This window comes from Penicillium verhagenii (assembly GCF_028828195.1).
Source record: "Penicillium verhagenii strain IBT 33310 chromosome Unknown utg000005l_segment0_segment0, whole genome shotgun sequence".
NCBI lineage: Eukaryota > Fungi > Ascomycota > Eurotiomycetes > Eurotiales > Aspergillaceae > Penicillium > Penicillium verhagenii.
In genome coordinates this window covers 1,248,224-1,276,085 of record NW_026643169.1, presented here as the reverse complement: position 1 = coordinate 1,276,085, position 27,862 = coordinate 1,248,224, and the positions used below count along the sequence as shown (strand labels likewise).

The window sequence follows — 27,862 nt, the reverse complement described above, 5'->3', positions numbered from 1 at the left end:
CGATTCTACAAGCAACCCACATCTCAGAATCCACTCCCCGGTCCCGGTGTTTAGGACTACAAGATCTGAAAGGAAACAAATAACAGCGATTGCTTTGCTTGGGGGCTTTTCAACATTAAAGTGTTGCCGGTTTCGCGCCCTGAAATCCAAATGACTTACAACTACATCCCCACCTCTCAGCCCATGTCGGGGACCTCGACAGGACGCAGTTCCCCTAGCGATTTGGGCGGATCCGGGACAGCCAAGGCGCCCTTTGGCCCTCCTGGGTCGATTGGTGCTGCCAGGCTGGGGGCCGGGTCTCCCTCGGAGCTGGGAGGACGTCTGTACCCGAAACGGTAAGCACTCTTATGACAAGGGGGAAAATCGGGATGAGTGAAGCTGACCGATGGCCTGATTAAATCATTAGTGCCCGTGAAATTCAAGCGCAAGAAGGCGTGTCTTCTAATATCTGGGGTCCTCCGACCAGCGGTCATTCAACCCCGCTTCGGGAGAATATCCCCGAATCGCCCAGTCAGGATAGTTTCCCTGACCTCATTACCAACTCCAGTGCCTCCATGTCTGGCTCTGGGCGCAGGGCTCGAGCTGGAACCGTGCCTTCTCGATTCCCACCAATGACAACTTTGAGTGAAATGGACCTTCAACAGCCATTCATCTCGCAAACCTCTCGACCCACGCCCTCGACCAGTCCGTTCCGCCCTCCAGGTGTCTCTGGAATCGATACGGGTGCGCAAATTGCTAGCTCAGGTGCGCCAAACCCGGCCCTGCTATCCCGTCTTCGAGCTGGCTCGATGCCGCAGAGGGGCGGCTTGCTTGGCTCAGTTAATCCTTTCGGTCCGTCATTGTTCACTTCGGCTTGGTCGAGTGGTCGCGATCGTGCCTCAACCTTAACTAGCATTCGGTCGTCGGATGACCCCAGCTCACCTAGCTTCTCTTCGTTCTCGCGAGATGGTCTGACGGACTCCGACAGGACTTTGGATTACCTTGGTCTTGCGGAGACTCCTCAGGCCGGACGAGCGGCTCTTGCACGGCCTTCTATGGAGGCCCTTATGCAACAGCAGCAGCAGCAGCAGCAGCATGCGCCTGGACTACCAGGGCTTCTGGCTGATATGGCAATGATGAAGAGCAATAACCGCTTTAGGTCGTATTCCGTGAATGCAAAGGAAAAGTATGCCGATGATGAAGATATGGAATATGAGAGCCGCTACTCTCAACTTCCCTCCGGAACTCTGACACCATCTGCCGCTGCGACAGCTGCTCAACTCGCCGCGACACAGGCGCAAATCCACCAGCACAATCTGGCTGTTCAGGCCTTTGCCTCCCATGCCTCGGTCAATCGGCCTCGAGCACGCACTGCTGGTATTCTAGAGGCTCCTCCTACTCGGTCATCTATTCGTAACTACCTAGCAACTCCCTCGCGTCTTGACAATTCATTCAATGCCGAGGATCTCATGGTAGAGAATGATTATGATGATTTGTCTGATGCTGTTCTCGGACTCCATCTTGGAGGAAACGGAATTCCAATGGGTATGCGGGCCACCGGTGAGATGGTGGATGAAAACAATCAGGATGGACCAACCCGAGCACTGTGGATCGGCAGCATTCCCGTGTCGACAACTGTGACTTCTCTTGAGGCCATCTTTGGTATGTACGGAAAGATTGAGTCCACTCGTGTTCTCACTCACAAGAACTGTGGATTTGTCAATTTTGAGCGCCTCGAAAGTGCAGTGCAGGCACGGTCGGTTCTCAATGGCAAGGAGATCTTCCCAGGTGCGGGACCTGTCCGAATTGGCTACGCCAAGGTTCCTGGTGCTTCGGCAACAGGCACGCCTGGTGCAAACGGCATTCAGTCATCCCCAACCCCTGACTCAACCTACAAGTCTAACCTTGCGATGGGTGAAGGTCTGGACCGGGCAGAGACTGGCTCTGTTCCCCAGATCCCAGCACTCAGTGACCTTCTTCCTGAGATCATCGACATTATACAAGACTTCGGGGCTAATGAGGATAACACGCTCAATATCAAGAATATTGTTCAAGGTGCCATCGCTTTCCAAGACTTTGAGCCGGAAATCCCTCCAATTCCTGAGCCTAGCCAGACTCGGATGTTTGACGCCCCTCGCCTTCGTGACATTCGTAAGCGAATTGAGGCCAACACTTGTTCCATTCAAGAGGTTGAAGAAACAGCCGGTGCAATGCTTCCTGAGATCGCAGAACTGGCCTCCGATTACCTGGGTAATACCGTCGTCCAAAAGCTCTTCGAGATTTGCTCCGAGTCTACCAAAGAGCAGATGCTTTCACACATTGCTCCCCATCTGGCCGAGATTGGTGTTCACAAAAATGGAACTTGGGCTGCACAGAAGATCATTGACGTTGCTAAGACACCCACTCAAATTAACATGATCATCGATGCTCTCCGTCCTCACGCTGTCTCTCTCTTCCTGGATCAATACGGAAACTATGTGCTCCAAGGTTGCCTGCGATTTGGTGCTCCTTACAACAACTTCATCTTCGAGACCATGCTTAGTCGGATGTGGGAGATTTCCCAGGGACGATTTGGCTCTCGGGCCATGCGTGCTTGTTTGGAAAGTCACCACGCCACAAAGGATCACCAACGCAGCCTTGCTGCTGGCATCTCACTTCACACCCCAAAGCTTGTCACCAATGCCAACGGGGCTCTTTTACTCACTTGGTTACTTGACAATTGCACTTTCCCTCTTCGTCGGACTGTTCTTGCCCCATTGCTCGTTCCTCATCTCGTGTACCTTTGCACCCATAAAGTGGCTTACCTCACAGTTCTCAAGGTCATTAATCAGCGCAATGAGAACGATGCCAGAGAGACCATTATCAGAGCCTTGTTCTTCAGCCCCGGTGATGAAACGTTGGAGAAAATCCTGAGTGACCAGACTTCCGGCGCCACTATGATTTTCAAGGTTCTGACTACTCCATTCTTCGATGAAGCCATGCGTGCGGAAGTTGTGAAGAATGTCGCAAAGGTCTTGACCAAAATAAAGGCCTCTCCTAGTCAGGGATACAAGCGCCTGATGGACGAAGTCGGTCTCTCCTCGCGTGGAAGCGGCCGTGAGCATCATCATGGGCGCGAGCACGGTACAAGCCACTCTTCCACCCCGGAAAAGCCTCAACAACGTCAGTCATCCAGGCACGGAAATTCCAATTACCCTCCTCAGCCTCCCATGGAACGACAGTACAGCGGACAATTTACAGACTCTCGCTCGATTGCTGCCGACCACAACAACGCTCCCTCGTTGGATCCGTATGCCAGCAATGGTATGAATGGCATTAATGGCATGAATGGCATGAATGGGTTTGCAAACCCCTTAAATGGTCTGGGTGGTGCTGGGTTCCAGGATCCTGTCTCACAGCTTCCCCAGTTACAGTACCACCAGAACTACCTTGCTGCCCAAGGACGCGGTGTCTCTCCTGCTGGCATGTACGGTAATATGCCGGGGGGCAATTTCGGATACCCAGGCGGGTCGCCTTCCGTTGAGAACTTGCGAAGCATGCAAAACCAGCAATCGTCACCACTGTCAGGACCCAACCACATGCTCGGCCAGTCAAACTACCCTTCGCAACAATTTAGCCAAGGAATGCCTCCTGCTCAAGTCTACCCATATCCGCAGTACTACTCCCAGCCCCAACCGGGACAGCCCCAGCCCGGACAGCTCCAGCCGGGACAACTCCAGCCGGGACAACTCCAGCCGGGACAGCCACAGCCGGGCCAGCCACAGCCAGGCCAGGGACAGCCGGGTCAGGGACAGCCAGGCCAGGGACAGTCGGGCGGTGGCCGACGTGGACGGGTGAGTTATCTCTATGATGCCTACTAGGCATTGTACCTTGCCATTGGCTAACTTGATTCCAGCGTTGATCTTCGCATATGATTTATCTTATCTGAATCTTTCCTGCTTTCATCTCCCTGTACAAATCCATCTTGTCTGATCTATTTCTATCTCTTTTATTCTTATTGGTCAATTTTATCATGGAGATTCAGCGGGTTCTTTAGCTTTTATGTTGTGAAGTCATGTCCCTCTCACCCGACCGAACGCTGGATCGCCGGCAGGGGAGCGAGGACATGACTGAGGAATTAGGGGGTTGTCACAAAAAATGCCGTAAGGCTCGGAGAACATATTATTCCAATCTACGTCTGTGGGCTTTTCTCTTTTATTTGAAGTAGCCATGTATCTTCTTATCTAATGATTCTTTGTTTTCGTCTGTGTTCATTATTTGGGTTGCACTTCAGATTTGTGCTTGTTGCCAAGATTGCACTGTGACGATTTCCAATAGGACATTTCGACTACATGATATATATGATTTAGTTAATTGTAAAATGATAAGTGATGTGCATATTTCCAGATTACAAAACCTTGGGAATCTGCCCGCTCCGCCCGCATCGTTGCTTTATGTTAATTCCCCTAATATCAATGATCCCGCCTATCCGCTATCAGGTCCCTACCTAAACATACCTCAGTTTTGGAGAAGATGATCAATTCCCAGGAGAACCCCTCCATCCTTTTTTATAATCATGAGAATACAATCTTTCTTGTTGACATCCCCGAGTCAATCACACAAGCACAAGAATTATCGCAAACCACATTGACACCAGATCAAAATCAATGTGTATCAACGGGGAAGACTTTTGTCCTATCGAATCAAGGGAATAGGAGACACATAAAACAAAAGAGATCACCGATTTCTACCGAGCCTCTGATGGTACCATATCCATCTTCTACTGAGCCAAAGACGGACTCAGCGCGTGCAAACGTTCTGTCTAGAACTTCACCTCGTGAGCGGCGATTTCATGGTGAATTTATCCAGCCACTTGTGGCAAGCGCATTGGAGGATTTGAGAACTGGATATATACCATCTGGCTCAAAATGGTGTCTTCCCAGGGCCGTTCCTAGCGAAACACTACACGGACAGGAACGATCATTTGAATTCGACCCGTCTACGAAAAAACGGAAACGGAAACTACAGTGTCCACAAAATGACGATGCTACAGCGGCCATGGAGAGTCCTAAATTGCTAGCTACACCACCGACTATATTATCATCGACTTCTATCAACAAATCTAGCTCCGTGTCAGAGCTTGAAGGGGTGGTGAAAAATCCATCCACTGAGGAGACCTTATTATTGATCAGCCAAGATGGGATGCCTTGCCCATCCGAATATATTGTCCCACCTCGATCTGCCTTTATACTATGTACCCTGCCCTTGTCGCAGGCAGAACCCCTCCAGACCCCGATTCCCGGGTTACCTAGCAGCCAGCGATTTAATCTGATGCTTTTCGATCCGCCCTGGCCAAATCGCTCTGTTCGACGCAGTAAGGGGTATCAAACTCATGCTTATGATGAGATGGATGTTCTGAGCCAGCGGCTTCAGGATATTTTACGTGTTCACGCCTTCCGTCCAAATGGTGACTCTGCAGACACAATCACAGCTCCAGAATCACAACCGGAACATTCCAGTCAAGAAAGCTTTGCAGCTATCTGGATCACCAACTCCGAGAGAGCTCGCAAAGTCGCCTACGAGTCCTTGTTGGCTTCTGGATTTCGCATCCAGGAGGAGTGGATCTGGATCAAGGTCACTGCGAATGGTGAACCAGTGTGTCCATTAAACGGGCTCTGGCGAAAACCATACGAAATCCTCATCATTGGGCGAAAAGACTCGGCTTCGGATTTATTGTCAGATCCAGGCTGTGCGATATCGCCGACAATCCTCAATTCTACGGATGACCTACTCGGTGTCGACCCGAGTACGATTTCAAGGAGAGTGATTGCCGCTGTCCCGGACCTCCATTCGCGGAAACCGAATTTGAAACCACTGTTCGAGCGGATATTATTTGGCTGCACGTCGGGCTCTGATCGTAAGTCTTACTCAGCACTCGAGGTCTTTGCTCGGAGTTTGACTTCCGAATGGTGGGCGTGTGGGAATGAAGCAGTGAAATTCAATGCTCGAGACTGCTGGGTTGAGCACGATGACTCGGTATGACGATATTTAATTGATCTGAAATAGATCGGACGTGGAATATCATATCCTTGCGATTTCACACACTGTGATATGGGCTAAGATACAACCTAGAATTTCATGAACATCAAAGGATCTTATCAGCAAGTCCGAAGCTCCACGCGGCCTCGGAACCCAATCAATTCCCGAGAATCATCAAGACAAGATCAGAGCGGAAATCCTCCGCCGCTGACAAAGGCCACAATGGGCATTGTTCAGCAAAATTTCCGGCCATTACAAACTTGATGCATATGCAGTCTAGGCTGTATAGGATATGCAGCGCTGAAGTATGCAGTGAAAACATGATTTAGAAAAGTCCCCATAAGAGGCGACATGTGGCACACCCCACTTAGTTCGCGGAAAAAAAACGAAGCTATAATATCGCCCCTGGAAAATCCCCAGGGCTAAATCTTTTACTGAGCTGCCGTAATCTCCATCCCAATATTTCGAATCTTTTTCCGACCTTGGAAGATTAGCTTTTTCCCTCTCGAGGTTCCGACAACTCTTCGCCTCGCCGTATTGGCGACAAGTTCCGTCGACAACATGCTTTCACAATCCAATGATCAAGTGGATCAGGAAAAAGGCCCCGATATCACATTGGCCGCCAAGGAGCAGATTGGCCAGGCCCAACGACCAAAATGCTTCAGTTCAACCTTTCAGGAATGCCTGTTCGTTTTAACGGCCACCATGGCTATCGGCCAGCAGTCCTTTTTCCAGGGCTGTATTGTTGGCGTCACTGCCTCAATTGGAAAGAATTTGGACATGAATTCTGCGGAAATTACCTGGATCAATGCCGGTGCCTCGTATGTACTTTCCTTATCAATCTCTATCCATCAATCTCAAATGCCCCATATATCTACACCTACACCTATCCACCGGTCTAGATATAGTAGACATCACCGCCTCAAAAGAAGAACATTGGAAAAGAAACATTGGAATAGCCACGGGCCAATTAAATGCTTCAAATCTACATACATACTCCCCTCCATGTCATACAAAATTCAAGTGCTAACCAAAATCCCCTCACAGTCTCAGCAGCGGCGCCTTCCTACTAACATTCGGCAAACTAGCTGACATGTTCGGCCGCAAAGCGCTATTCATCATCGGCATGGCCGGCTTCACACTCTCCCTGCTAATCGCCGGCTTCGCCACAAACGCCATCTACATGGACGTTTTCTCCGGCATCCTGGGTCTCTTTGCAGCCGCGGTGGTTCCCCCGGCCGTTGGCACACTGGGGGCCGTGTACGAGAAGCCGTCCAAGCGCAAGAATCGCGCGTTCGCGTGCTTCAGCGCGGGTAATCCGCTGGGCTTTGTGGGCGGCATGATCATCTCGGGCGTTGCGTCGAACGAGTATAACTGGCGCGCATCGTTCTGGGCTCTGGCTGTTGTTTATGCTATCTTTACCGTGTTGACGGTGTGGACGGTTCCTCCTGATGGGTTCGCGAGGACGCCCGTTAGTGTTGAGGCGTTTAGGCAGTTTGATTTGCTGGGGACGGCTTTGGTGATTGTGGGATTTGCGTTTTTCTCGAGCTCGCTGTCGTATGTTGTCTTCCCTTCCTTTCTATTTCCTTTCTTGGATGTTTAATTTGATCGACTCCGGTTGTTGAATGTGAACTGTTTGCTGATGTGAAGATCGTTTTAGACTCGCTGGTGATGCATCCGATGGTTGGAAAACTGGATATGTTCTTGCTTTGTTCATCGTGGGCTTTTTCTTGCTTGTTGTCTTCCTGTGGTGGCAGTCCGTTACTTCTAACCCTCTGATGCCTCTGTGGGTCTGGAAGGATCGTAACTTCAGCCTGGTATGTATCCAGTTTATGACAACTGTATAATGTTTTGAAGAGTCAAAACAAAGCTGATTCGTTTCACAGTTGATGGCAACGTTCTGCCTCGGCTTCATGGGTTTCTCTGCGGTTACTTTCTACCTATCCCTTTACCTCCAGGACGTGAAAAACCTCACCGCACTCGAGATTACCGCTCGATTGATGCCAATGGTAGTTAGCGGTGTCACCGTGAATGTCGTTTGTGGTCTGATTCTCCACCGAGTCAGCAACAGTGTGTTAACCGGCATCGGCGCACTGGCTTACACTGCCTCGTTCCTCATCTTGAGTTTCATGAAAGAAGATGCCCTCTACTGGGAATACATCTTCCCAGCTTTGATTCTAGTGGTCGTTGGCGCGGATATCCAGTTCAACGTTACAAATGTACGTCCTTGGACTGGTTCTCATCCTGGTTCTCCCATAAACTCAAGGTTTTTTGAATACTAGCTAACGAGTTATGCTCTTATTTCCAGATGTACGTCATGTCATCGCTGCCATCTCATCAGCAATCAATCGCAGGTGGAATCTTCAACACAGTCAGCAAGCTCTGCAATAACTTGGGTCTTGGTATCGCTACCTCTGTCGAAAGTGCCATTGCCAACCAGATGACCGCTTCTTCGCCGGCCATCAAGCCCTATCTAGCCGTCTACTGGTTCGCGGCGGCGGCGGCTGGTTCTTCGCTCTTACTGGTGCCCTTCTTAACGTTAGGGACTCAGGGCGGAGATGCCCCCAGCGAGAGTGGAGATGAAAGCGTGAATGGAGAGCTCGTGGAGAAGAGAGCTATCGTTGAAGCTAATCCCGCACCCGTGGCTCCTGGAACCGAGATTTTTCCGGCGACCCTGTCCTTGCAGGTTGAGGACAAGTCTTGATATGGACCCTATAATCACAGACAACTGTTCAACAGTGGTCAAGACTCCCTGGGACCATCTGGGCACATACTATATACCACCCAGGCCTTTGCAGTCCAACAAAATTCGATAGATAATACATAGTACCTCATAGAACATAGAATCCAGGTCTTCAGGAAACAAGCATCGTCTCTCCTTCCGAAAACTCCATGCACATAATCTTCTAATCAAACACAGGCCCCAAGCTGACCAAACTAAACCTCAAATCCGGATTGCCCCCCTCAGCCTCCATAGCCAAGAACCTCCTAACACCAAGCCCCAACGCAGCCTCACTCAGCGCATCCTCATCAGCCCCCAGCGTCCCCCTAGCCAACGGCCCCTTCCTCCTCCCATCAAGCTCCCAAAGCGTCTGCCCAACCTTAACAAACGCAACAAAATGCAAATCAACATCATCCTCCGCCTGCGGCGCAGCCGTATCGCCCAGCTTCGCCGCATCCTCATGCGCACACTCCAGCGCCTTGCTATCATAAAGCAGATCCGCGCGGCTCGCCGGCTCCAGATCGCGTGCTTGGGCCAGAATCGTATCGAGGTCCGAGCCCGGGATGATGTGGTCCCGAGCTTCGCCGTTTGACACGGCGTGCAGGAGCCCGATGAGGCCGCAGGCGTTGCGGATGGTCTGCTTGAACCATGTTACGGGCTCGTCGGGGCCGTGGCCTGTGTATTCTTGGAGGCTGCTGTCTTCTTTTGTGCGGGATGCTTCGTAGGTTTTGGAGACGGGGAAGACGAGGAGGAGGGCGTTGGAGGGCCGCGGGACGAAGGCTAGGAGGTCTGGCTCGTCGATTGAGAAGACGTCTGTGAAGCCGAAGGTGGGCGAGAGGCCTAGTTTGTGGACGAGGTGCGACATTACTTCTGGGTTGTTTTCTTGGGGGTTGTTAGCTGGGCTGGGCTGGTGCGGGGTTGGGATTAGGATTGGGGTCGGCGGTTACCGAGGGGCACGAAGGCCTTTTGGGTGGTTGGAACGTCGGGGTTGTCGGCCATGATTGAGTGTGATGGTGTGATTTGTGGGATGGGTCTTTAGATGGTAGATTAGTTGGAGGTTGGAGGATGGAGGGTTGAGGGTTGAGGGGTGAAAAGAGATTGTGGATGTTTTGCGGGGAGTTCAAGGTTTGAGCTTATCGGGGATGCTCCACATTTACTTAGTAGCTCTATAGAAAGTTCAAGGAGATATGATGGTTTTCTTAAGGGTTCCTTCAACTTGAGCTTCCATTTTAGCTTCAGCGATGAGCGGCCGGATGTCATTATTCGGTTTCCCAAGCCCGGGCATATGGCTACAGCTTATAGGGACAGAAAGGTTGCGAATCAGGTCCAGATCATGGAATATTTCCACTAAAACACCGATATCCCTTCTCAACCCGAGCATCGAGAACAAGATATTAGACAAGATTCATCGAAAATCATGTCTGGTAATCCATTTCAAGTTCGAGATTCTAGCTTGTGGAAATATCGAGTGTGGTAATGATCGTGGGCGACTGATACCCGCATATGCCCCAGGGCTGGTCTAGAGATCTCCACCACCCAACACAAGAAGAGGAAATGACGTTTGTATGGAGATTTGAAAGAATTGATTTACATTCTGATGTTCTTGTCGGCCAAATACTTAATCAAATGTTGCACAGTTTTGTTTCTGTCACTGTAAACCATGTATCCAATAGCCCCAGACAAATTCCATGGGTATCAATCACTACTACTAACCAAGACGGGCTCATGTCCCACATCGTTGACAGATATTTGCATCACTCCTTGTTTATTTTGCGACATCCACCGGTGTTACGTGCATCTGAATGAAAAAGTTAGGAGCCCGAGTTTATAAAGGACCAAGAGCCACAAGCCATGGAACATTCACATACCGTCTCCGCAAACCGCACCCACTCCTCCACACCCTTTACGAACGTATCGTCAGCCGCAGGCAAGAACTCATGTTGCCATACAACCATCTCGTCAAACGTGCCCTGTGTCTCGAGAATCTTGACCGGTTCCTCGGGTCCGTTCTCGAGGATCTCAACATCCTCGTCACCCTTGTCTGTTGGCCGGGAGGGTAGGACGCGTTCTGTGGGCATTGCGATGATTCCTGTGAGTTGAAAAGAAAACAAGCTCAGCCATTGTATTTTGATTTTGCAACATCACCAATCCAGCCACTGGTGTCCGATACGTACCTTGATAGCCCTCGGGGATCGCAACACGTCGCCCGCGGAGTTTGCGCCCTCGGAAATGTGCAGATTGTGTGTTATCTGGGAGTCGGAGCAAGTCAGCTCAATTGTCCGAGACCGAATTTCTACAAAAAAAGGGTGGAGGGTGTTGCGCTCTGTGCATACCTTTTGCATCTGCGACGGGCGTCCAAAACCGATTGTAGGATGCAATTGGACCGTCATGGTGGACTTGGCACGGAAGAATATTGGGTGTGACTTGAGGCGCTGAGGATTTGTCTTTTTGCTGCGTGCTTGGCTGAGAGCCTGCTTGGAAAGCGTACATGTCTGGCATTGTTGTTGAGCTGGAGTCGGCGCACAGCTCTTTCGCAGCACAGTTGATGATGTTTGGCGCACAGGCTGCTATAATGGATCTGTTTTATGGCTCTCAATCCCAAAAATTATTGTAGGGAGCTAAATATAAAACAATATTGACAGCGTGTCCTGTTTGGTGATCAATGCCTCAAAGATGTTGAATTTGCGGAGTTGAAATTGAAGCGCGTCGCGTTTCCGCGTTAAGTGGAATTGGGCGGAGCGGGATCTACACTATGCGGAACTACAAAATATGAGACATGTACTCCGTAAACCAACTACTAGTACTTATCATATCTGAGAATTGATATGAGAGTGAACTTGAAAAGAGAGAATTATCATGAATATGAATATTATCAATTCTTTAACTTGATGCAAATTTGGGGTATACAAAATGTCTCTACAGTAAGTACAGGTATTGCGATGCCTCATGCCAGCCCATAGTCCCAGCAATCACCGCTTGCGAGTAGTCTTCTTCTTCTTCTTTTTCTTGTCTCCCTTATCCTTTCCCTCCACAGGAGTCCGAACAGGCCACTTCTTCAAGTGTTCCCGCTCAAACGAGTCCTTCTCCCGTCGATACAACGCCATAGTCGCCCGCGCATCTTCTACCGAAGAGTGCGCACCATCCTGGATCTTCAAACCAAGGTAATGCTCCGCCAGGATCTTCAGTCGCGGCGAGCCACCACCAGCAATCTTCCGGTACTCAGGGTGTTTGCTGGTGTCTCGAATATCGCGCTTGGGGTGACCGAGTAGCAAAGCATCCAGATCGTTGCTCACGGCGTGACCAACTAGGATGCGACCATCCATAATCTCGGCAACTTCCTTCTGTACTCCTTCGAGAGATCGTGCCTCCACCATGTGCTTCGGGGCAATTCCACTGACGTGAGTGCGCCAATCTGTTACCATCTCCTTGGGGCGTACGTATGAATCGTAGATCTGGTCGCCGTTGAAGTTGACGATACTGACGCGCGCAAGAACGGAGTCGTGGTCGGGGTTTGGGCCTACGCCAACCATCTCGCAATCCATGGCGATGAATTTTCCGAGTTCGGCGCTAGAATAATCAGGGTCAGTCTCATTATGCGGATAATAATTGGAAATGGTATTCATGGGGCATTACTCACGTTTTCGAGCGACCCTCATTCACCGTGGTACTCTTAGCATCAGCTGCAGGCTGCGCGGAGAATCCCGCACTGGATTTTCTTCGTAGAATAGGAGCCGAGTCGCCACTTTCGGCTTTTTTGGATGCGTCACTCATTCTTTGTAGATTGTAGGCACTTGGTGCCTGTTTCGTCTGTTTTTTGTCGGTAAACTTGTGCTTCTTTATGGGACCAGATCCAGAGTCACGGTCTGCAGCTTTGCGTTTTGTGCTTGATGTGGTGGTAGATGGGCTGTCCTTCTTCAGTGTCGCCTGCAGCTTCTTCCAATTGCTGGAGAGGCCGCTCATATTCATTCCGACGGTGAAATTATTGTATCAGGACTTGGGCATGGTGGGACTAGAGATGGCTGATTGATTGCCGTTAACTTTTTTTTCTGGCAGAAACACTGATAGGAACACCGCCTTTACAATCCACTCGGGACTAGACTAAAATAGGCAATTATTGATGAGCCTGCTTAACGACATTGAGATTTTACACATGGACTTGGCGAGCTTTTTTGAACTCCTTGATTTTGTGGCAGTTGTATCGGGCAGCACCTCCATGTATTCTGTATATAATAGATATTCTAAGGTTAAATCATTTGAAAGCATTGGACGAATGGGAAAAGAAGACCTCGGGGGAGGATTACCATATACAGTGTCTGGCCACGAAACTTACAAATGTCCGATGTAGCGCCAAGAAGGCGATCTTGCATAAATACTGTATTTGAGTATCTAATACGATTGAAAACGACTTAGTCCCTATATAATCCAAATTACAGATAGCAGATCGTTATTGCAATACGGACTGATATTGCAGCTACTAGCGTGAAGTGACTTCGGAGATTTGTAAGTTTCGTGGCCAGACACTGTACATGCAAGCCCACTTCCAAGGAACATTCAAAGGATTATCTATCCAAACCTGTGCATATATACTAGTATGTACTTAAGAACCTGCTACATACTTTATACTATCAAACCTGAAGTACGGTCATTTGAACAAAAAGCAATTGAATTTGAGACCCATTGATTGTGCAAAGAAAATTTTATATATGTCCAAACGCCGATGCACGCTTTTACCTAGGTTATTAAGTAACAATACCAACATTTTACTCGAGGCCAGGAACCTTGAAATCTTTAGACATCCACTTCTCGGTGATCTTTCTCTTGGCCTTGCGAGCCTGTGTCACCGGCTTGCGGGACTCGAGCTTTCCTTGCACAATCAGTGTTCGGAAACGATCATCCAGCAAGTTTCCTTCAGGCTTCAGCAGTCGGAGGGAGTCCTGAAGTTCATCAGGAAGAACAAGCTCCAATCGCTTCTCTGGGGGTCTGTGGGAAATCATTAGCAGTTGCTCGTGGAGAGATAGCTCAGGGAGATGGAATACATACGCAAGCTTTCCTCCGAACGCTCTACGTCGAAGTTTAGTATCGTCACCCTCTTCAGAGTCAGAATCATCGGCATCGGATTCATTGGCCTTGTCGAGCGCACGCTGCTTGGCCTCTTCGGTAAGCTGCTCCACTTGCGCAGCCTGTGCCTCTGTCGCAGCCTTCTTGGCCTCCCACTTGGCCAGGCGCTCAGCCTCCTTTCGTCGCTTGATCTTGTTGCGCTGGGTCTTGGTCTTTCGCTCAGGTCGTTTCTTGTTGAGCCACTCGGGCTTCTCATATTCACTCTCAAAGCCCTCCCAGGCACTTTCATCATCAGACTTCACCTCGCCGTCGTCACCTTGCGCCGCCTCCTGCAGGAGTCTCTTGGCCTCTTCTTTCTTTTCCTCCTCAAGGCGCAGCTTCTCTGCCTCAACAGCAGCCGCACCTTGCTCCTCTAGTAGACGGTCCCACTCATCAAAGACGGGGTTGTAACTGATTCCTCCCTGTGGCTTGCGAACTGATGGGATGGGCTTTCCATTGGCGGCAAGGGAAATTGGCGCATGTCTAATGGTCTCCGGTGCGACCTTAGACTTTGGCTTCAACAAGAAATCAAACCGGGGATCGTCCACAACGGGCGATTCAGTTGCCTCGGCATCCTCTGCCCAGGGATCATAGATTTCACTTCCGAGAATCTTGGAAGAGGTTCCATCTCTGGCCACTTGCTTCAAGCGCAACAGTTCCTTGTTGCTGACCCAATCCTTCTTGTGCTTCTTGGTTTTCGGCTCAATAACTCCATCGGTGATGTTAGAGTTTATACGCTTGCGACCGTCCAGGGCGGGAATAAGAGACCGCTGGGCGATAATCTCATCTGCCTTGAGCGGCTTGTGCTTCTTGACGGTTTGTCTGCGAACGTGTTCGTTTCCAGCGGTGTCGAGAGTGAACAATTCGTCAGATGTCTTCTCCGAGATCAGACCACTGTAAAATATTAGCAAATGGCCCAAGTAGGAAAGAAAATGATAAAACATACCCTTTGATTTCTTCTTCTTTCAACTGGCGCAGACCTTCTGACACTTCAGTAACGTCGACATTCTTGCGCCAAGCCTTCTTGCCCTTACGCGAGGGCTGCTTGTACTGGTTAGGGGCATCCACTGATTTCGACATGGTTGATGCTCTTATCGTCCTTTGCAAAATCCGAAACCAAAAAAAAGTGAAAAGCCCCAAAAATCTGGATCTGCTGACTAAGGTGGGGCGGTCAATCGGGCGGTGAAGGACCTCGACTCTTGGCACAACTCGTCTTTTCTGGGCTGCAATCGACTACTGCGCGTCACTTCAAGCCCGGGGACATTCGACTTTTTATCTCCCCGGAGACTAACCCTTAATTGAATTTATTGGTGCTTGTTTGGTTTGACTGGAATACCAGTTCCGATCGCGCATCATGCCTGTCGTCAAAGGAGGTGTCTGGTACGTTCCCGTGACTCTCCAGCTCCATGATCGTTTCTAACCACATTGCAGGACGAATATCGAAGATGAAGTTCTCCGTGCAGCTGTATGTCTCTTTCATTGTGAATTTATGTTGATCGCGCAATGCTGACGTGAATTTAGGTCTCCAAATATGGTCTCAACCAATGGGCTCGAGTCTCCTCTCTCCTCGCTCGGAAGACACCGAAGCAATGCAAAGCGCGCTGGATAGAATGGTTGGACCCTGGTATCCGGAAGGTCGAATGGTCGCGAGAGGAGGACGAAAAACTCCTACATCTTGCTAAGCTGATGCCCACACAATGGCGTACCATTGCTCCCATCGTCGGTCGAACTGCGACACAATGCCTTGAACGATACCAGAAGCTTTTGGACGAGGCCGAAGCTCGTGAAAATGATGAGCTTGGTTTGGGTGGACCAGAGGGTGGAGAGTCAGCCGCTCCCAGTGCAGATGACGTTCGCCGCTTACGGTATGTTATATCCTTATGCATCAAATGACGTTTGTACTAACTATTATACAGTCCTGGTGAGCTAGACCCTGACCCAGAATCAAAGCCAGCGCGCCCCGACACCATCGATCTGGATGAAGATGAGAAGGAAATGCTCAGTGAGGCGCGTGCGCGTCTTGCTAATACACAGGGTAAAAAGGCGAAGCGAAAGGCTCGAGAACGTCAATTGGAAGAGTCCCGTCGACTGGCAGTGCTGCAGAAGCGCCGTGAGCTCAAAAATGCCGGTATTAATGTTAAGGTCGTCACTCGGAAGCCTGGGCAGATGGACTACAACGCAGACATCCCATTCGAGAAACCAGCCGCCCCGGGTTTCTACGATACTGCAGAGGAGGAAACACGGAATGAACGTCAACGCGAACTGTTTGATCCTCGGAAGCAGCAGTTAGCCAACAAGCGAAAGGGTGACCAAGATGACGATGCCGATCGCAAGAAGCGCAAGAACGACAAGAACAGCAACGCAGCCGCATTTGCCGCCGCCGCTCGCGCGGGTCAAATGCAAAAGATTCGAGAGGCAGAGCAAAGCAGCATGCGACGAAGTCTGGTGATGCCTGCACCTCAAATCAGCGAAGGCGAAATGGAAGACATTATCAAGATGGGCATGGCTGGGGAAAAGGCTAGCCGAATGAGCTCAGATGAAGAAGCCACCCGGGGGCTGATTGGAAAATACGGATCGATTGTAGGAGGTACTCCTATCCGTACACCACTCGCTCCTCCTGAGGAGGACCGTATCGCAAACGAGATTAAGAACATTCGGGCTTTGACCGAAACACAATCCTCTCTGCTTGGTGGAGAGAACACTCCCCTCCACGAGGGTGGTTCATCCACTGGCTTCGATGGCATCGCTCCCAGGAGGCAGGATATTGTCACACCTAACCCTATGGCCACACCGTTCCGACAAGCTAACGGTATGGGCGCAACTCCTATGCATGGTGGGATCGGGCCTGGTGCTACTCCGCTGCGAACACCCCGCGATCATCTTGCTCTGAATCAAGAGGGTGCTGCCGGACAGCTTATTGGCAGCACACCGCGAGACATTAAGTTGCATGAAAACTTCACACGCCAGCAGATTCGCAGCAAGCTATCTTCGCTGCCTAAGCCCAAGGAATCGGAATGGGAATTGGAGGAGCTTCCATCTGAAACAGCCGAGCCCACCGAGTCTGTCGCATTCACCCAAGAAGACGCAGCTGAGCGAGATCGCAGAGACCAAGAAGCCCGGGAGCTGGCCGCTCAGGCTGAATTCAAGCGCCAGTCGCAAGTGTACCAACGTGGCCTCCCTCGACCAGTCGTCCTTGACATTCAAGCTCTTATGAAGCGTGCTTCTCTGGTCAATGACTCAATTGAGAGTGTGATTGCCCGAGAGGCTGCTGTGTTGATCGCGTATGATTCTCGTAAACATCCCGTGCCTGGTTCTAAGGTAGAGGGCAAGGCCCCCAAAATGGGACGCCCAGATGATGTCTACATGGATGCTGCGCGCGCAGCTATTGCCGCAGAAATTGCCTCTACTGAAGCCCAGCAACAACAAGAGGAGTGGCAAGAGAAGTTTGATGATGTCTGGTCGTCAACACGTGCCAACGCCCTTCCGGGCCTAGATGGTTACGCCGACGACGAAGAGCAAGATCTATTTGAAGAAGAGCAGCGGATGATCACAGCCTTTGATAGTGTTCAATCAAATCTTCTCGCTACCGCCGAGCAGGGTAACAAACTTGAAGGAAAGCTTGCCAAGGTCCATGGTGGATACCAGAAACGAGCCAAAACACTCCGCTCCAAAATTCTTGAAGCCAGCGCGGCTTTACCCAAGGCACAAGATGACTTGGACTCTTTCCGCACACTCCAGATCTCTGAAGAAGCTGCCATTTCTCGGCGCCTGGAGAAGCTACGTGAAGATGTGTCCTTCATCATGCGCCGTGAGCGGGAGGCTCAAGAATTGTATAAGACACGGAAGGATGAGCTGGATGAGATGGTTGCCGGTACCGCTACAGTGAATGGGTGGCATTGAAATGATACCGTACCGAGACTTTTATTTTTATTTTCTTGCAATCATGACCCGTTGCAGGCTTCATTTGTGTACCATTAGGAAGGTTAATTTGCGAGAATCATGCAAATCCATTCGGAGCTTTACATACAAAGTCTTTTACGGAAACAGTAAACACAATCAGCAGGCAAATCTGTGAAGGACTTGGAATTGATCAATGGGATCAAAGTAATCACATTCGTACCTATTCTCGCGCTGTAACAAAGATTCAAGGATACATCCATGGATGGATGCAGCATTCAAACAATCAAAACGAGGAAATCATACATTGCCAAAGAAGAAATCAACACAACACAGAATTCTCAAGACTCAAAACACATAGCCAATTTTCAACATTGAATCACGCCAACATGTGTAGCCTGCCCTGAACTCATCACACACCGAACTTCTTGAACAATCGTAGTAGAATATGCACCATATTGTCTGGATATTCACACTCCACCTCAACTCCCTTCGTTTCTGCGCAACACTCACATTCGGATGTGCAGTGACCCGTGCCTTCAGATCCCCTGGGAGACTTCGAGTGGCGCTTCTCGCAACACTCACAACCACGACTGCAGCATCCGTTTCTGGCTTTACAGTCGTCAACAAGCTCAGATTCAAACTCATACATGACAAACTCTTTCACATAATCGTATCTGTCCCTCAAACGCACATTGCTCCAGTTTGGCAGATCAGCCTCTTCATTGCGGAGTGTGACCTGTTTGTCTTCGATTTGTTTGTTAATACCATTGAGTTCTTCGCGCAGTTCTTGAGTCTTTGATGCATCGGCTTCGACTTTGATTATATTCGGGAGTGCGGCACGGCGTTGGATGAGTTTCCGGAGAGCTATTTCGGTAGTAAAGATTTTTTTGAGGAAATAGACACCGACGACAGCTTTTTCAAACGTGGGGCCTCTAGATAGGTGTCTGGTGTGCTCACATTTCAATAACTCGTCGGGGTCCATGACGGCGCCGAGGGGTTCAAAGGGTGAATCCATGTTGTTGATTTGGAAAGTGGTGGGGTTCTGTATAGACGATGTCAGTAAAAATGTTGCTATGTCTTAAGAAGATGAGGCTTGGTGGCGTTTACAGAGTTGATTTGATGAGTAGCTGGTTGGGTATCTAGTAGGTAGATGAAGGTTGCAAGAGGATGAATGAAGTTGTAGGGGGAAATGCGAACTATTTATTGCACTATGTACATGTAGTCTAATATCCCAAAGAAGCAGGCCGAACGGCGGTGCCCTAACTTGGTGTCAAGGTTTAGTCGGGACCTATTAAATCACCTAATTCGGGTTTGGGCAAGAACCCTCTCCGAAACAAAACATGGATACACTTCAAACTTAATCCCAAATTACGCAATGAACTCGCCGATATTGTTCATCGCGATTATCCTTCCGATTGAACGACTTCCCACATTCGTCGGCGGGACACTCAAAAGACCGAGGTGAGATATGCTGCGTCTCAATATGACGCATCAGCACTGATTTTCGAGTGAATGGACCCGGATGCTTGCAGTGCTTCCATCCACACTCGAAGAATGCCTGTTTGGCTCTAAGAAAACGTGTTAGATAATAAGTTGAGAAAGAAGGATAGGTACATAAGTTGGAAATTACATTGGCTTGCACTTGTCGAGGCAAGTACTAAACGGTTGTTCGTATGGAACAGCATGGATATCAGGTTGCTTGCCGAGTCGTACTGGGGCCGGGGACAAATGTGATGTATTATGCAAAGTCTGGTCAACCCAGGAGCCAGTGAATGAAAGATCACTTGGACTTCCCCAGCTCCCGACGCTGTTGTTGCTTGGGAAAAACTGCACATGCAATGTATCGTAGTTCATGGGCAATATTGCTGGGGGTTGTGATTCAGCAAACATGTTTTCTGTGAAGTGAGAGTGCTCAGGTCTCCGGGCTAGCATTCTTGTTTCGTGAGCTGATAGAAAGGAGGTAGATGGCGTGGAGCCCGACAGATGCACATGCACAGGATAATCTCCATATGCTGTTGTCGTACCCGAGGCTATCGAAGAAGCAGAAGACCACTCCATTCCAACATTTATTGATTATCACCAAATGTTGTGCAGTTTTGGAAGATAAATAAACCTTTGAAAATAAAAGTTGGAGCTTCCAAGGCCGGAGTCAATCTTGGAACGAGCCCTGGAGGCTTTGTAGGATTGATTGAAAGTGGGAGATAATGGAATAGAGAACGATCACAGAGACCCATAGGAAAGGCACTTTATATAGGTACAATTGGAAAAGTGGCTTTACATCCTAAATCGTCATCACAGGTATTTCATGGATGTATCTGCAGGGTTGTTTATCGATTTTGCCGAAGCTATCTAGGAAAGCTGCCAATCGGATCGTATGTTTCAAAACTTGCCTTGACACCGAAGGCGGAGAAATAGGCGGTACAGCGCATTTATGCGCAAAGTACTGATGTAGTTAGTCAAGCTGCACATTCAAAGCCACAATTTCTTCAATAATCCTAGGGTGTGGGGCGCAATCACTACTTATCTGGTGTGCGATTGGCCCAAAGCACAATATTATCATTCACATGAGGGGCCAAGTCGATGTGATCTTCTCCCAATGATAATCCTGTTGTCTGAAGCGGTCAGCCACCTGTTGGGTGGCTTCACAAGATAATTGGTCAGGAGCAAAATATTGAGTCCACCAGGTGCTCGGACATAGGCATTGGTGACAGCGAATCGGAATCTCTAAGAGCCGAATTCTCTAAGATCCGGAGTCTCTGGGAGCCGCGCTGGATCAGCGCTGAGCCTGCATTACACCCTCAAGGCGATATTCGATGTCGCAATCGCTTGTGGCAGATGTACAGCGTACACAGACATAGTAAGTATCCTCACCCTCACTGGATCTAAAATAGCCCTAACGTTCAATAGAGGCCTCCTGGAACTGTACTCTTTTCATTGGGTTTTTAGGTGAGAGCGGGTATTATGAGATCTGAGGGGTAGCATTTCGGCCCCATATCATGGACTCGTCAATTTACACCACCCGGTACATGATCCACAGCAAGTCATAACATTTCAACCATAGCCTTTTTATCAAGATCACATCTGTGCTGGAATGATGGAAACTTCAGCATGGGAAGCTCACAAGGGTGAGATCGAGCATCTTTACCTGAGAGAGAACAAAACATTGGATGCGCTCAGACAGATCATGAGAACCAAACACGGCTTTTCAAAAACGTATGATAGGCTTCGCTTCCCTGTGGCTCCTTTTATCCCCAAACCGGAGATACTTCTGGCATTTGTCATGCAGTAAAAACCAGTATCAAGTCAAGCTTAACCGATGGGGCTTCAGGAAGTACCGTGCAGGACCCGAGAAGTGGAAATACATCAAACACCGCCTAGAGGTCAGGCAACAACAAAATCGGATACTCTCACAGCGAGGTGGCAAGTACCACTCTGGATACGAATCTCAAGATTGTGAGGTCTACATTGATGGGGTACTATATTCATCTGCCACGGTCAAGTGTGAGATTCGTCGGCAAGCATTTGAGTCCACCTACCGAAGATTTGCAATTGGTATCCTCACCATCCTCCAATACAAGATATGATAAGTAATTCGAAGTCTTTAGGGCCTTCCTCTCAGCCTCCGGAAGGTGTCATTGTTTGCTCACCCTCGCCGGTCGCATGGGAGTTTCGATGGTCCCGGAATTTACCCTGGTTCCGGTTCTTTAGCGAACATGTAGATGAAGGTTGGTTTGAAGTCTTTGTTTATCAGATCTCATGCCATGCTTACTATCCTTGCAAAATAGATAAATCTTCAATCCTGCGAGTCAAGTCCTCTTCAAAACTACAAGTCAAAGACATCTTTGATTTCTTAGGGTCTTTACTTCCATGGAAGGAAACGCAGATACTGAAGAATGTTCGATCCAATTCCCGCACAGCTGCACTACTGAGTATCATCGTGCCAGATTATTATGATGGCTATAACCTTGCACTCTCGAAAAGTGTTTGCTCGACGACTGCTATTGACAATGAGGAATTTACCAGGCTGTTCCTTTTTCTTCTATCCAACAATATTTCACCCTTCGACTCTTGTCGAGAAACCGGAGAAAAATCTAGCTACGGAGACGAACTTACCATGGGTATTTTTCGCGCATCAAATCTGAACGATTTTCGTTCTTTGGCGGCCCTAGTTTCAATGGACAATGTAACAGCGAGTAGCATTTGCGAAAGGCTGTTTGGTAGTGCCTTAAGATCTCAAGACACCGAAAGCCTCCTCCTCCTTCTGGAAGCTGGCATCAACCCAAATATGGCCGTGGCTGTCTTTCACAATTATTACGAAACGATGCTTGTCACTCCGTTAGAGTTCGCAGTTTGTGTTGAAGACAGATATCTTTCTACCATTATTACCAGGGTTTTGTTATCTCACGGCGCTGACCCGAATTTCTGTGGACAGGGAAAATGCCCATTGACAGATGTCGCTTTTGCCGGGGCTACAACGGTCGATGATTTTTTTCTGGAAGCCGATACAGGCATTGGGCAAAGAATCAATGGCAACAGCCTCCGCAATGCAACGATACTCGGGATAGCTGTCGCCGAGGGTAATCTAGAAGCTGCTAGATTATTAGTCCTGGAAGGGGCAGATACAAATGCATATGAGCAAACAAAGCTGTACGGACATGCATGTCAAATCACTGCGCTGGGCCTCGCCGCGGGTAGAGGAGATATTCCGATCATGAACCTACTTCTTGATGCAGGTGCACGGGTCAATCCGGACACTAGTTCAGAAAATTGTGGTCCTCCTCTAGTAGTGGCCGTTTATAGCTCTACGTTTGGAGCCATGCACCTTGAAGAGAAACGAGCTGAGGTTGTCCGGCTTTTACTTGATTCAGGAGCAGGAATCCATGCTGACAGTAGTCCATTCTTGGCTTGCCATGAAAATTTAAGAAAGTGCTTGATGACAAGACTTCTATCGTTCAATGACCTGGACTCATTTCGCCTCTTGTTAGATGCTGGATGTGAAGCAAGTTCGGATCAGATGGAAGAATTCAACTCCGCTTCGTTGCTCCGATACGTCGAGCAGAAGGAAGACAGCTTTGTATATCAGCGTTTGATTTTCGATGCACGGAGAAAAGAAGATGCAGGTGGGCGTGCATTGAAATCGGCTATCGAGCTTGGTCACCACGGTATCATGTACTTTCTCCAGAAAGCCGGCGTTACAAGCTTGACACGACACCCGGTAGATTTCATACCGACCATCAAAGTTGCACGGTTTCTGGAAGAAAAGCGGGTTCTCAAAGAGATTCTTGCAATTAGTGGACAGAGGATTCTTGTTGCCGCCATTCTATATACGAAGGATTTGGTCTCATTTTTGTTGGAGAATGGGGCAGACAAGTCACCGGATGATGATTATTTGACTACCCGGTCTTCAAAGGTACTTTGCATGCATCCTTTGGAAGCGGCACTGTGTCAAAGCGACTGGAAATTATCAGGAGATCTGATCGACCGTGGGGCCCAGATCGGCGAGCCTGAGATAACCGCAATGGTCTGGAGCCTGCTAAATAACAAAGTCGAGCCCCACTCGTGGTTTTGGAGTATGCTGCCATCGCATCGCATCTCGGCTCCTACGGCTATAGGCATGGCCTTGAAGGCCAAAAACTATTCACTCGTTTATTCTCTCTTGAATAATGGAGTTGATCCACGTGGAACTCCGGTCGTTTTCAATTATACGAAGTGGAAATCAGTATTTGGTCCTATTATCCTGGATGATCAAAATCATAGCGACATGGCAGGCTGGTGGAACTTCAAATTGATTTCAAAAGATGGCCCTAGCTCCGTTCTTGAGATGGCTGAAGCTTCCGGTGATAGTTCCATTATTCGGGCCTTGCTGGAATCAGGACGGTGGGCAGAGTATGCCAGGAATCCCAGGATACATGCTTTGGAACTCGGTATAAAGAAGACTTCCGTGGCGAACACTCAAGTTGTTGTCTCTGGCGCGTCTTCCTTGCAACGCGCCATTCAATCCGGGAGTATAGAGACGGTACGAGCGGCTCTAGAGACCGATAGAGAAGCAGTAGCAGCTGTTCTTGATGATGCTGTCAGTACGGAAAACTTTGATGCCATGAACATCTTGATTCAAGCTGGCTTGGACCTCAAGAAACACACTTCGGAATCTGCACAACTGCAACAAAAATCCACCATTTTACAGAAAGCGGTAATTACAGGGAATCTTGCTCTCGTGAAGATGCTACTTGCAGCCGGTGCAAACATCAATGGTCGAGGAGTCACAGGGTATGGCATGGATGCCTTGCGACTTGCCGTTGAGCAGGGAAATATTGAGATCCTCGGCTTCCTTCTCGAGCAAGGTGCAGAGGTCAACCAGCAAGTTGGTCACCTCGCCGGACCCACTGCTCTGCATATTGCTGCGAGCGCAGGTTACATCGGGATTGTCCGCAGATTAATTGACCATGGCGCCGATATTAACGATTCGCGTGGAGTGACGGCTTTGGAAGGTGCCGCTAAGTATGGACATATCGATATCCTGCAGCTCCTTTTTAATGAAGGGGCTGAGATAAAAGGGGCCGGGCTGGTGCCGTACACCAGAGCTATCAAGCTTGCTGAAGAAAGAGGCTTTTATTCGGCCGCCAGACTTTTGAGGTCATTCTTGGACTAAACGGATTCTAAATTGTTGATGAGAAAAATGATGACTGAAAGAACCTAAGCGGTTGGCCTCGGGAGTATGGTAGTCGGCTATTTCTAGGGTCTGGATAAATGGTTGGTACAATTTTGAGTCCAAACAGTGGGCAGGTATAAGGTAATAGGGGTGGTAGATTTACTATGTACTTACATACTAGGTGAATATATTCAACGTTAGCTTAAAATGACACAAGCAAGAGACTGGTACGACTTTGGAAACCGATTCACATACAGCGAGAGCTCTGGAGGAGGGGGGAGAGAGGGAGAGAAAGACCAAGTACATAGAAAAGTAAGTCATAACCCTGATTCATCAATGGGTTGTCGTACTATACTGTAGTATGTATCGTACCAATAGGTTGCAATGCCGCTGTCAGTTCTAAGTAAAAGAATTATTTGCTAGACTTGGATAAATTGCTCTCTATTCTTGATTCTTGACAAAATTGCAGGCACTGTTCTTCTTCTTTTCGAGGTTGAAATCCATTCGAATCTCACGCGGAATCCTCAACGTCCCAACTTCCAAGTGAATCGTGAATCCAAAGTTCATGACCCGATGCGGCTCCTGCTTACTAATCTCTATCATCGATTTGCCTTCTCACCACGACCATCAACCTCAGTTCATCGCGTATCGCATCAAATTCAGCAAACTCATCATCCGTGCTGAGCCCACATCGGCAAACAGTTGACCACAATGGGCGTCCGGGACTCTCACGGTGAGGCGACGGGGACGCCCGATCCCGTCGAGAAGGGGTTCGCTACCCTCAACACCGTCAGGTAAGTCTTTCCAGCGGTGAAATCAAGGCATAGAATTATCCCCCTGGCCTTTGGCTTCACTTTTCTCGGTCGCGTTTTCTGAACAGTGGGGTAGGATCGGTGTGAAGGCGATGGTGCAGAAGGTGAGTCGCGACAGCGCAGACTCTGGTGACATGTCACGTGATATGATATTAATTGCGACTATAGGATGGCGAGCTTCGCAAAGCTGAAATTCTGTCCATTAGACAGCGCAAAGATGGGCCATCATTCTAGTATGTTGAATTGCAGGAAATTTTTCTATTGACATTACTAATGAAAGTTACAGCGTTCACTATGTCGACTTCAATAAGCGTCTTGACGGTATGTTCATTCCAAAGCCTCGAACCACCGCTCCTACTTCTCTTTTATAATAGGGAAATGCTAATGAAGTCTTACAGAATGGATTCACGCTGCTCGTATTGATCTAACCCAGGAGGTTGAGTGGCCCCAACCAGAAAAACCAGAGAAGAAAAAGACAGCTGCCGCAAACAAGGCGGCGCCCAGCAAGAATTCCCAGAAACGCCCTCGTGCAGATAGCCGTGAGGTTTCGATGACACCAGATGCTCTCGGCGGCAAGAACGTAAATGTTGATAAGACTCACCGACCATCAAAGGCTGGTGGCAAAGAGAACGATGTCCAGACACCCGGTGATGCATCTCTATTCCCATCAGAGGCGGCCTCCGCCGCTGATACACCCAAAGCAGCCGATTCAGAGGATGTGGATATGACAGATGCCCAGGACCTCAAGGAAGACGAGGTCAAGACAGCGTCCGGGGAGGTAATCTCCCGTGGAGAAGAGATCGAACGACTCCGCACCAGCGGTAGTATGACACAGAACCCGACTGAGATTCACCGAGTGCGCAACCTGACCCGTCTTCAAATGGGCAAGTACGACATCGAGCCCTGGTATTTCTCGCCTTATCCAGATTCCTTCTCAGATGTAGACCTGGTCTACATCGACGAGTTCTGTCTCAGCTACTTCGACAACCAGCGTGCCTTCGAGCGCCACCGCGCAAAATGCACTCTCGTCCACCCGCCCGGTAACGAGATCTACCGCGACGACAACATCTCTTTCTTCGAGGTTGACGGTCGTCGGCAACGCACCTGGTGCCGTAACTTGTGTCTTCTTAGCAAACTGTTCCTGGACCACAAGACTCTCTACTATGATGTCGATCCCTTCATGTTCTACTGCATGTGCACCCGGGACGAAACGGGTTGTCACCTCGTCGGCTACTTCTCGAAGGAAAAAGACTCTGCCGAGGGCTACAACTTGGCTTGTATCCTGACACTCCCACAGTATCAGCGCCGTGGTTTTGGTCGACTCTTGATCTCCTTCAGCTACGAGCTCAGCAAGCGTGAAAATAAGCTCGGATCCCCCGAAAAGCCACTCAGTGATTTGGGTCTCCTTGGTTATCGTCAGTACTGGCGTGAGACACTCGTCGAACTCCTGATAGAGCCAGGTCGTGAGGCAATGAGTGAGAATGAGCTTGCAGTTCTTACTGCTATGACTGAGAAAGATGTTCACGAGACCTTGGTTGTCTTCAACATGCTTCGATACCATGTGCGTTTTCATCCCCAATCCCTTTCGTCTTCTATCTCTTCTTATTCATCTTGAAATGCTAACCTCACTTCAGAAAGGAAACTGGGTTATCGTCCTCACAGACTACGCCGTTGGAGAACACAATAAGCGCCTCGAAAAAGAAAAGGTCAAGGGTGCTCGGAGGATTGACCCTGCTCGTCTTCAGTGGAAGCCGCCGGTCTTTAATGCGGCAAATCGGACCTGGAACTGGTAAGAAGCGCAAACTTTTACATGAAGGCGACGTTTCCTCTGCCTTGGGCTCCAAGTTTTTGTTCGCGGGGTTGGGTGGTAGTAATGATATGATGCATGGCCAAGAGGTTGGTTCTTTTACTGGTGTTTGGGATGATTTGAGGTGGTGTTTAGGTTGGGATTGTCTCTTTCCTTTGACAAGCTGGACTTTTCTCGGGTCTGGCAAGTGTATCTCTAAATTTCAAAATGATATACAATTTAATTTTCATCAAGTCACGGACAAGACGCAACTATGTATGCATTCTTTGTTAAGATCATGATGCTCTTCATTTGATATTCCATATAAGCCACATTAACCACCTGGGCATGGAAGGGAGGTAACAGGCATTTCCTTGGGCATTTAACGCGGGCGTGGAAGTCTTAAGACTACTGTTTTTCTACAAATGGAGTTTGGGGGTTTGTAGTTTGAGATGGTTCATTGCTAGTAGTAAGGCTACATGGTACAGAACGTAACCCGGCCCATGGGTAATCCAGAAATTGGGTAAACAAGTGCGTGGGTAGCAGCTGAAGTAACATGATGGAGACATTGGAAGCAGATAAAATACACGAGAAGCCCCGCCATTAGCACCCCAAGTTAAAAGACGTCCTCTCAGCAAACAAAATTGCAAAGAGTTCAAGTCCCATAAATGGGATTTGCTCATGGAAATGGATACCTGTTTCCATCACCGAAAAAAGGTAAAGAACACCGGCGCCTTCGGATCCTCGGTATCAATCACACTCCAGTTCACACAGCCAGATTCCGAGGCATGCAAATAAAATTGGGAAACAGAAAAAAAAGTACACACATGAAGAAAGGCGGGATATAGGATAAATGGGAGGAGGTGTCGGGGGGGATGAAGTATGAAGCGAATACGCTG

The 27,862-nt window shown here is 49.0% G+C and overlaps 12 protein-coding genes across 12 annotated transcripts; 7 read left to right on the top strand and 5 right to left on the bottom strand.

The window, feature by feature from the left end:
* Positions 1-87: 87 nt before the first annotated feature.
* On the top strand, positions 88-3,839 carry N7466_004043 (putative RNA binding protein Jsn1; the record flags this gene model as incomplete). The annotated part of the gene is made up of 2 exons (XM_057163440.1): positions 88-335; positions 407-3,839. Coding segments are annotated over 2 exons (3,681 nt in total), but the record flags the coding sequence as incomplete, so codon positions are not given.
* Positions 3,840-4,719: 880 nt separating this feature from the next.
* On the top strand, positions 4,720-6,000 carry N7466_004042 (MT-A70 family; the record flags this gene model as incomplete). The annotated part of the gene is made up of 1 exon (XM_057163439.1): positions 4,720-6,000. The coding sequence occupies one exon, from the start codon at positions 4,720-4,722 to the stop codon at positions 5,998-6,000; it is 1,281 nt and encodes a 426-aa protein (XP_057022120.1).
* A 558-nt stretch (positions 6,001-6,558) lies between these two features.
* On the top strand, positions 6,559-8,701 carry N7466_004041 (uncharacterized protein; the record flags this gene model as incomplete). The annotated part of the gene is made up of 5 exons (XM_057163438.1): positions 6,559-6,818; positions 7,045-7,554; positions 7,658-7,814; positions 7,884-8,216; positions 8,306-8,701. The coding sequence occupies 5 exons, from the start codon at positions 6,559-6,561 to the stop codon at positions 8,699-8,701; spliced, it is 1,656 nt and encodes a 551-aa protein (XP_057022119.1).
* A 202-nt stretch (positions 8,702-8,903) lies between these two features.
* Positions 8,904-9,718, bottom strand: N7466_004040 (ubiquitin carboxyl-terminal hydrolase; the record flags this gene model as incomplete). Its single annotated transcript, XM_057163437.1, has 2 exons — positions 8,904-9,601; positions 9,667-9,718. 2 exons carry the CDS (start codon positions 9,716-9,718, stop codon positions 8,904-8,906), a joined length of 750 nt encoding a protein of 249 aa, XP_057022118.1.
* Positions 9,719-10,484: 766 nt separating this feature from the next.
* N7466_004039 (ribonuclease H2 subunit C) lies at positions 10,485-11,218 on the bottom strand (the record flags this gene model as incomplete). Its single annotated transcript, XM_057163436.1, has 4 exons — positions 10,485-10,517; positions 10,588-10,808; positions 10,894-10,968; positions 11,053-11,218. The coding sequence occupies 4 exons, from the start codon at positions 11,216-11,218 to the stop codon at positions 10,485-10,487; spliced, it is 495 nt and encodes a 164-aa protein (XP_057022117.1).
* A 470-nt stretch (positions 11,219-11,688) lies between these two features.
* rex4 (putative 3'-5' exonuclease) lies at positions 11,689-12,685 on the bottom strand (the record flags this gene model as incomplete). Its single annotated transcript, XM_057163435.1, has 2 exons — positions 11,689-12,286; positions 12,357-12,685. The coding sequence occupies 2 exons, from the start codon at positions 12,683-12,685 to the stop codon at positions 11,689-11,691; spliced, it is 927 nt and encodes a 308-aa protein (XP_057022116.1).
* A 794-nt stretch (positions 12,686-13,479) lies between these two features.
* N7466_004037 (ribosome biogenesis protein NOP53) lies at positions 13,480-14,896 on the bottom strand (the record flags this gene model as incomplete). Its single annotated transcript, XM_057163434.1, has 3 exons — positions 13,480-13,699; positions 13,760-14,710; positions 14,763-14,896. The coding sequence occupies 3 exons, from the start codon at positions 14,894-14,896 to the stop codon at positions 13,480-13,482; spliced, it is 1,305 nt and encodes a 434-aa protein (XP_057022115.1).
* Positions 14,897-15,170: 274 nt separating this feature from the next.
* On the top strand, positions 15,171-17,716 carry cef1 (putative cell division control protein (Cdc5); the record flags this gene model as incomplete). The annotated part of the gene is made up of 4 exons (XM_057163433.1): positions 15,171-15,196; positions 15,248-15,281; positions 15,338-15,681; positions 15,733-17,716. The coding sequence occupies 4 exons, from the start codon at positions 15,171-15,173 to the stop codon at positions 17,714-17,716; spliced, it is 2,388 nt and encodes a 795-aa protein (XP_057022114.1).
* Positions 17,717-18,125: 409 nt separating this feature from the next.
* Positions 18,126-18,731, bottom strand: N7466_004035 (uncharacterized protein; the record flags this gene model as incomplete). Its single annotated transcript, XM_057163432.1, has 1 exon — positions 18,126-18,731. The coding sequence occupies one exon, from the start codon at positions 18,729-18,731 to the stop codon at positions 18,126-18,128; it is 606 nt and encodes a 201-aa protein (XP_057022113.1).
* A 2,079-nt stretch (positions 18,732-20,810) lies between these two features.
* Positions 20,811-21,300, top strand: N7466_004034 (Clr5 domain-containing protein; the record flags this gene model as incomplete). Its single annotated transcript, XM_057163431.1, has 2 exons — positions 20,811-20,929; positions 21,003-21,300. The coding sequence occupies 2 exons, from the start codon at positions 20,811-20,813 to the stop codon at positions 21,298-21,300; spliced, it is 417 nt and encodes a 138-aa protein (XP_057022112.1).
* Positions 21,301-22,001: 701 nt separating this feature from the next.
* Positions 22,002-24,365, top strand: N7466_004033 (ankyrin repeat domain-containing protein; the record flags this gene model as incomplete). Its single annotated transcript, XM_057163430.1, has 1 exon — positions 22,002-24,365. The coding sequence occupies one exon, from the start codon at positions 22,002-22,004 to the stop codon at positions 24,363-24,365; it is 2,364 nt and encodes a 787-aa protein (XP_057022111.1).
* A 711-nt stretch (positions 24,366-25,076) lies between these two features.
* N7466_004032 (NuA4 histone acetyltransferase complex catalytic subunit ESA1) lies at positions 25,077-26,970 on the top strand (the record flags this gene model as incomplete). The annotated part of the gene is made up of 6 exons (XM_057163429.1): positions 25,077-25,159; positions 25,254-25,281; positions 25,346-25,410; positions 25,464-25,498; positions 25,576-26,738; positions 26,812-26,970. 6 exons carry the CDS (start codon positions 25,077-25,079, stop codon positions 26,968-26,970), a joined length of 1,533 nt encoding a protein of 510 aa, XP_057022110.1.
* Positions 26,971-27,862: the final 892 nt, after the last annotated feature.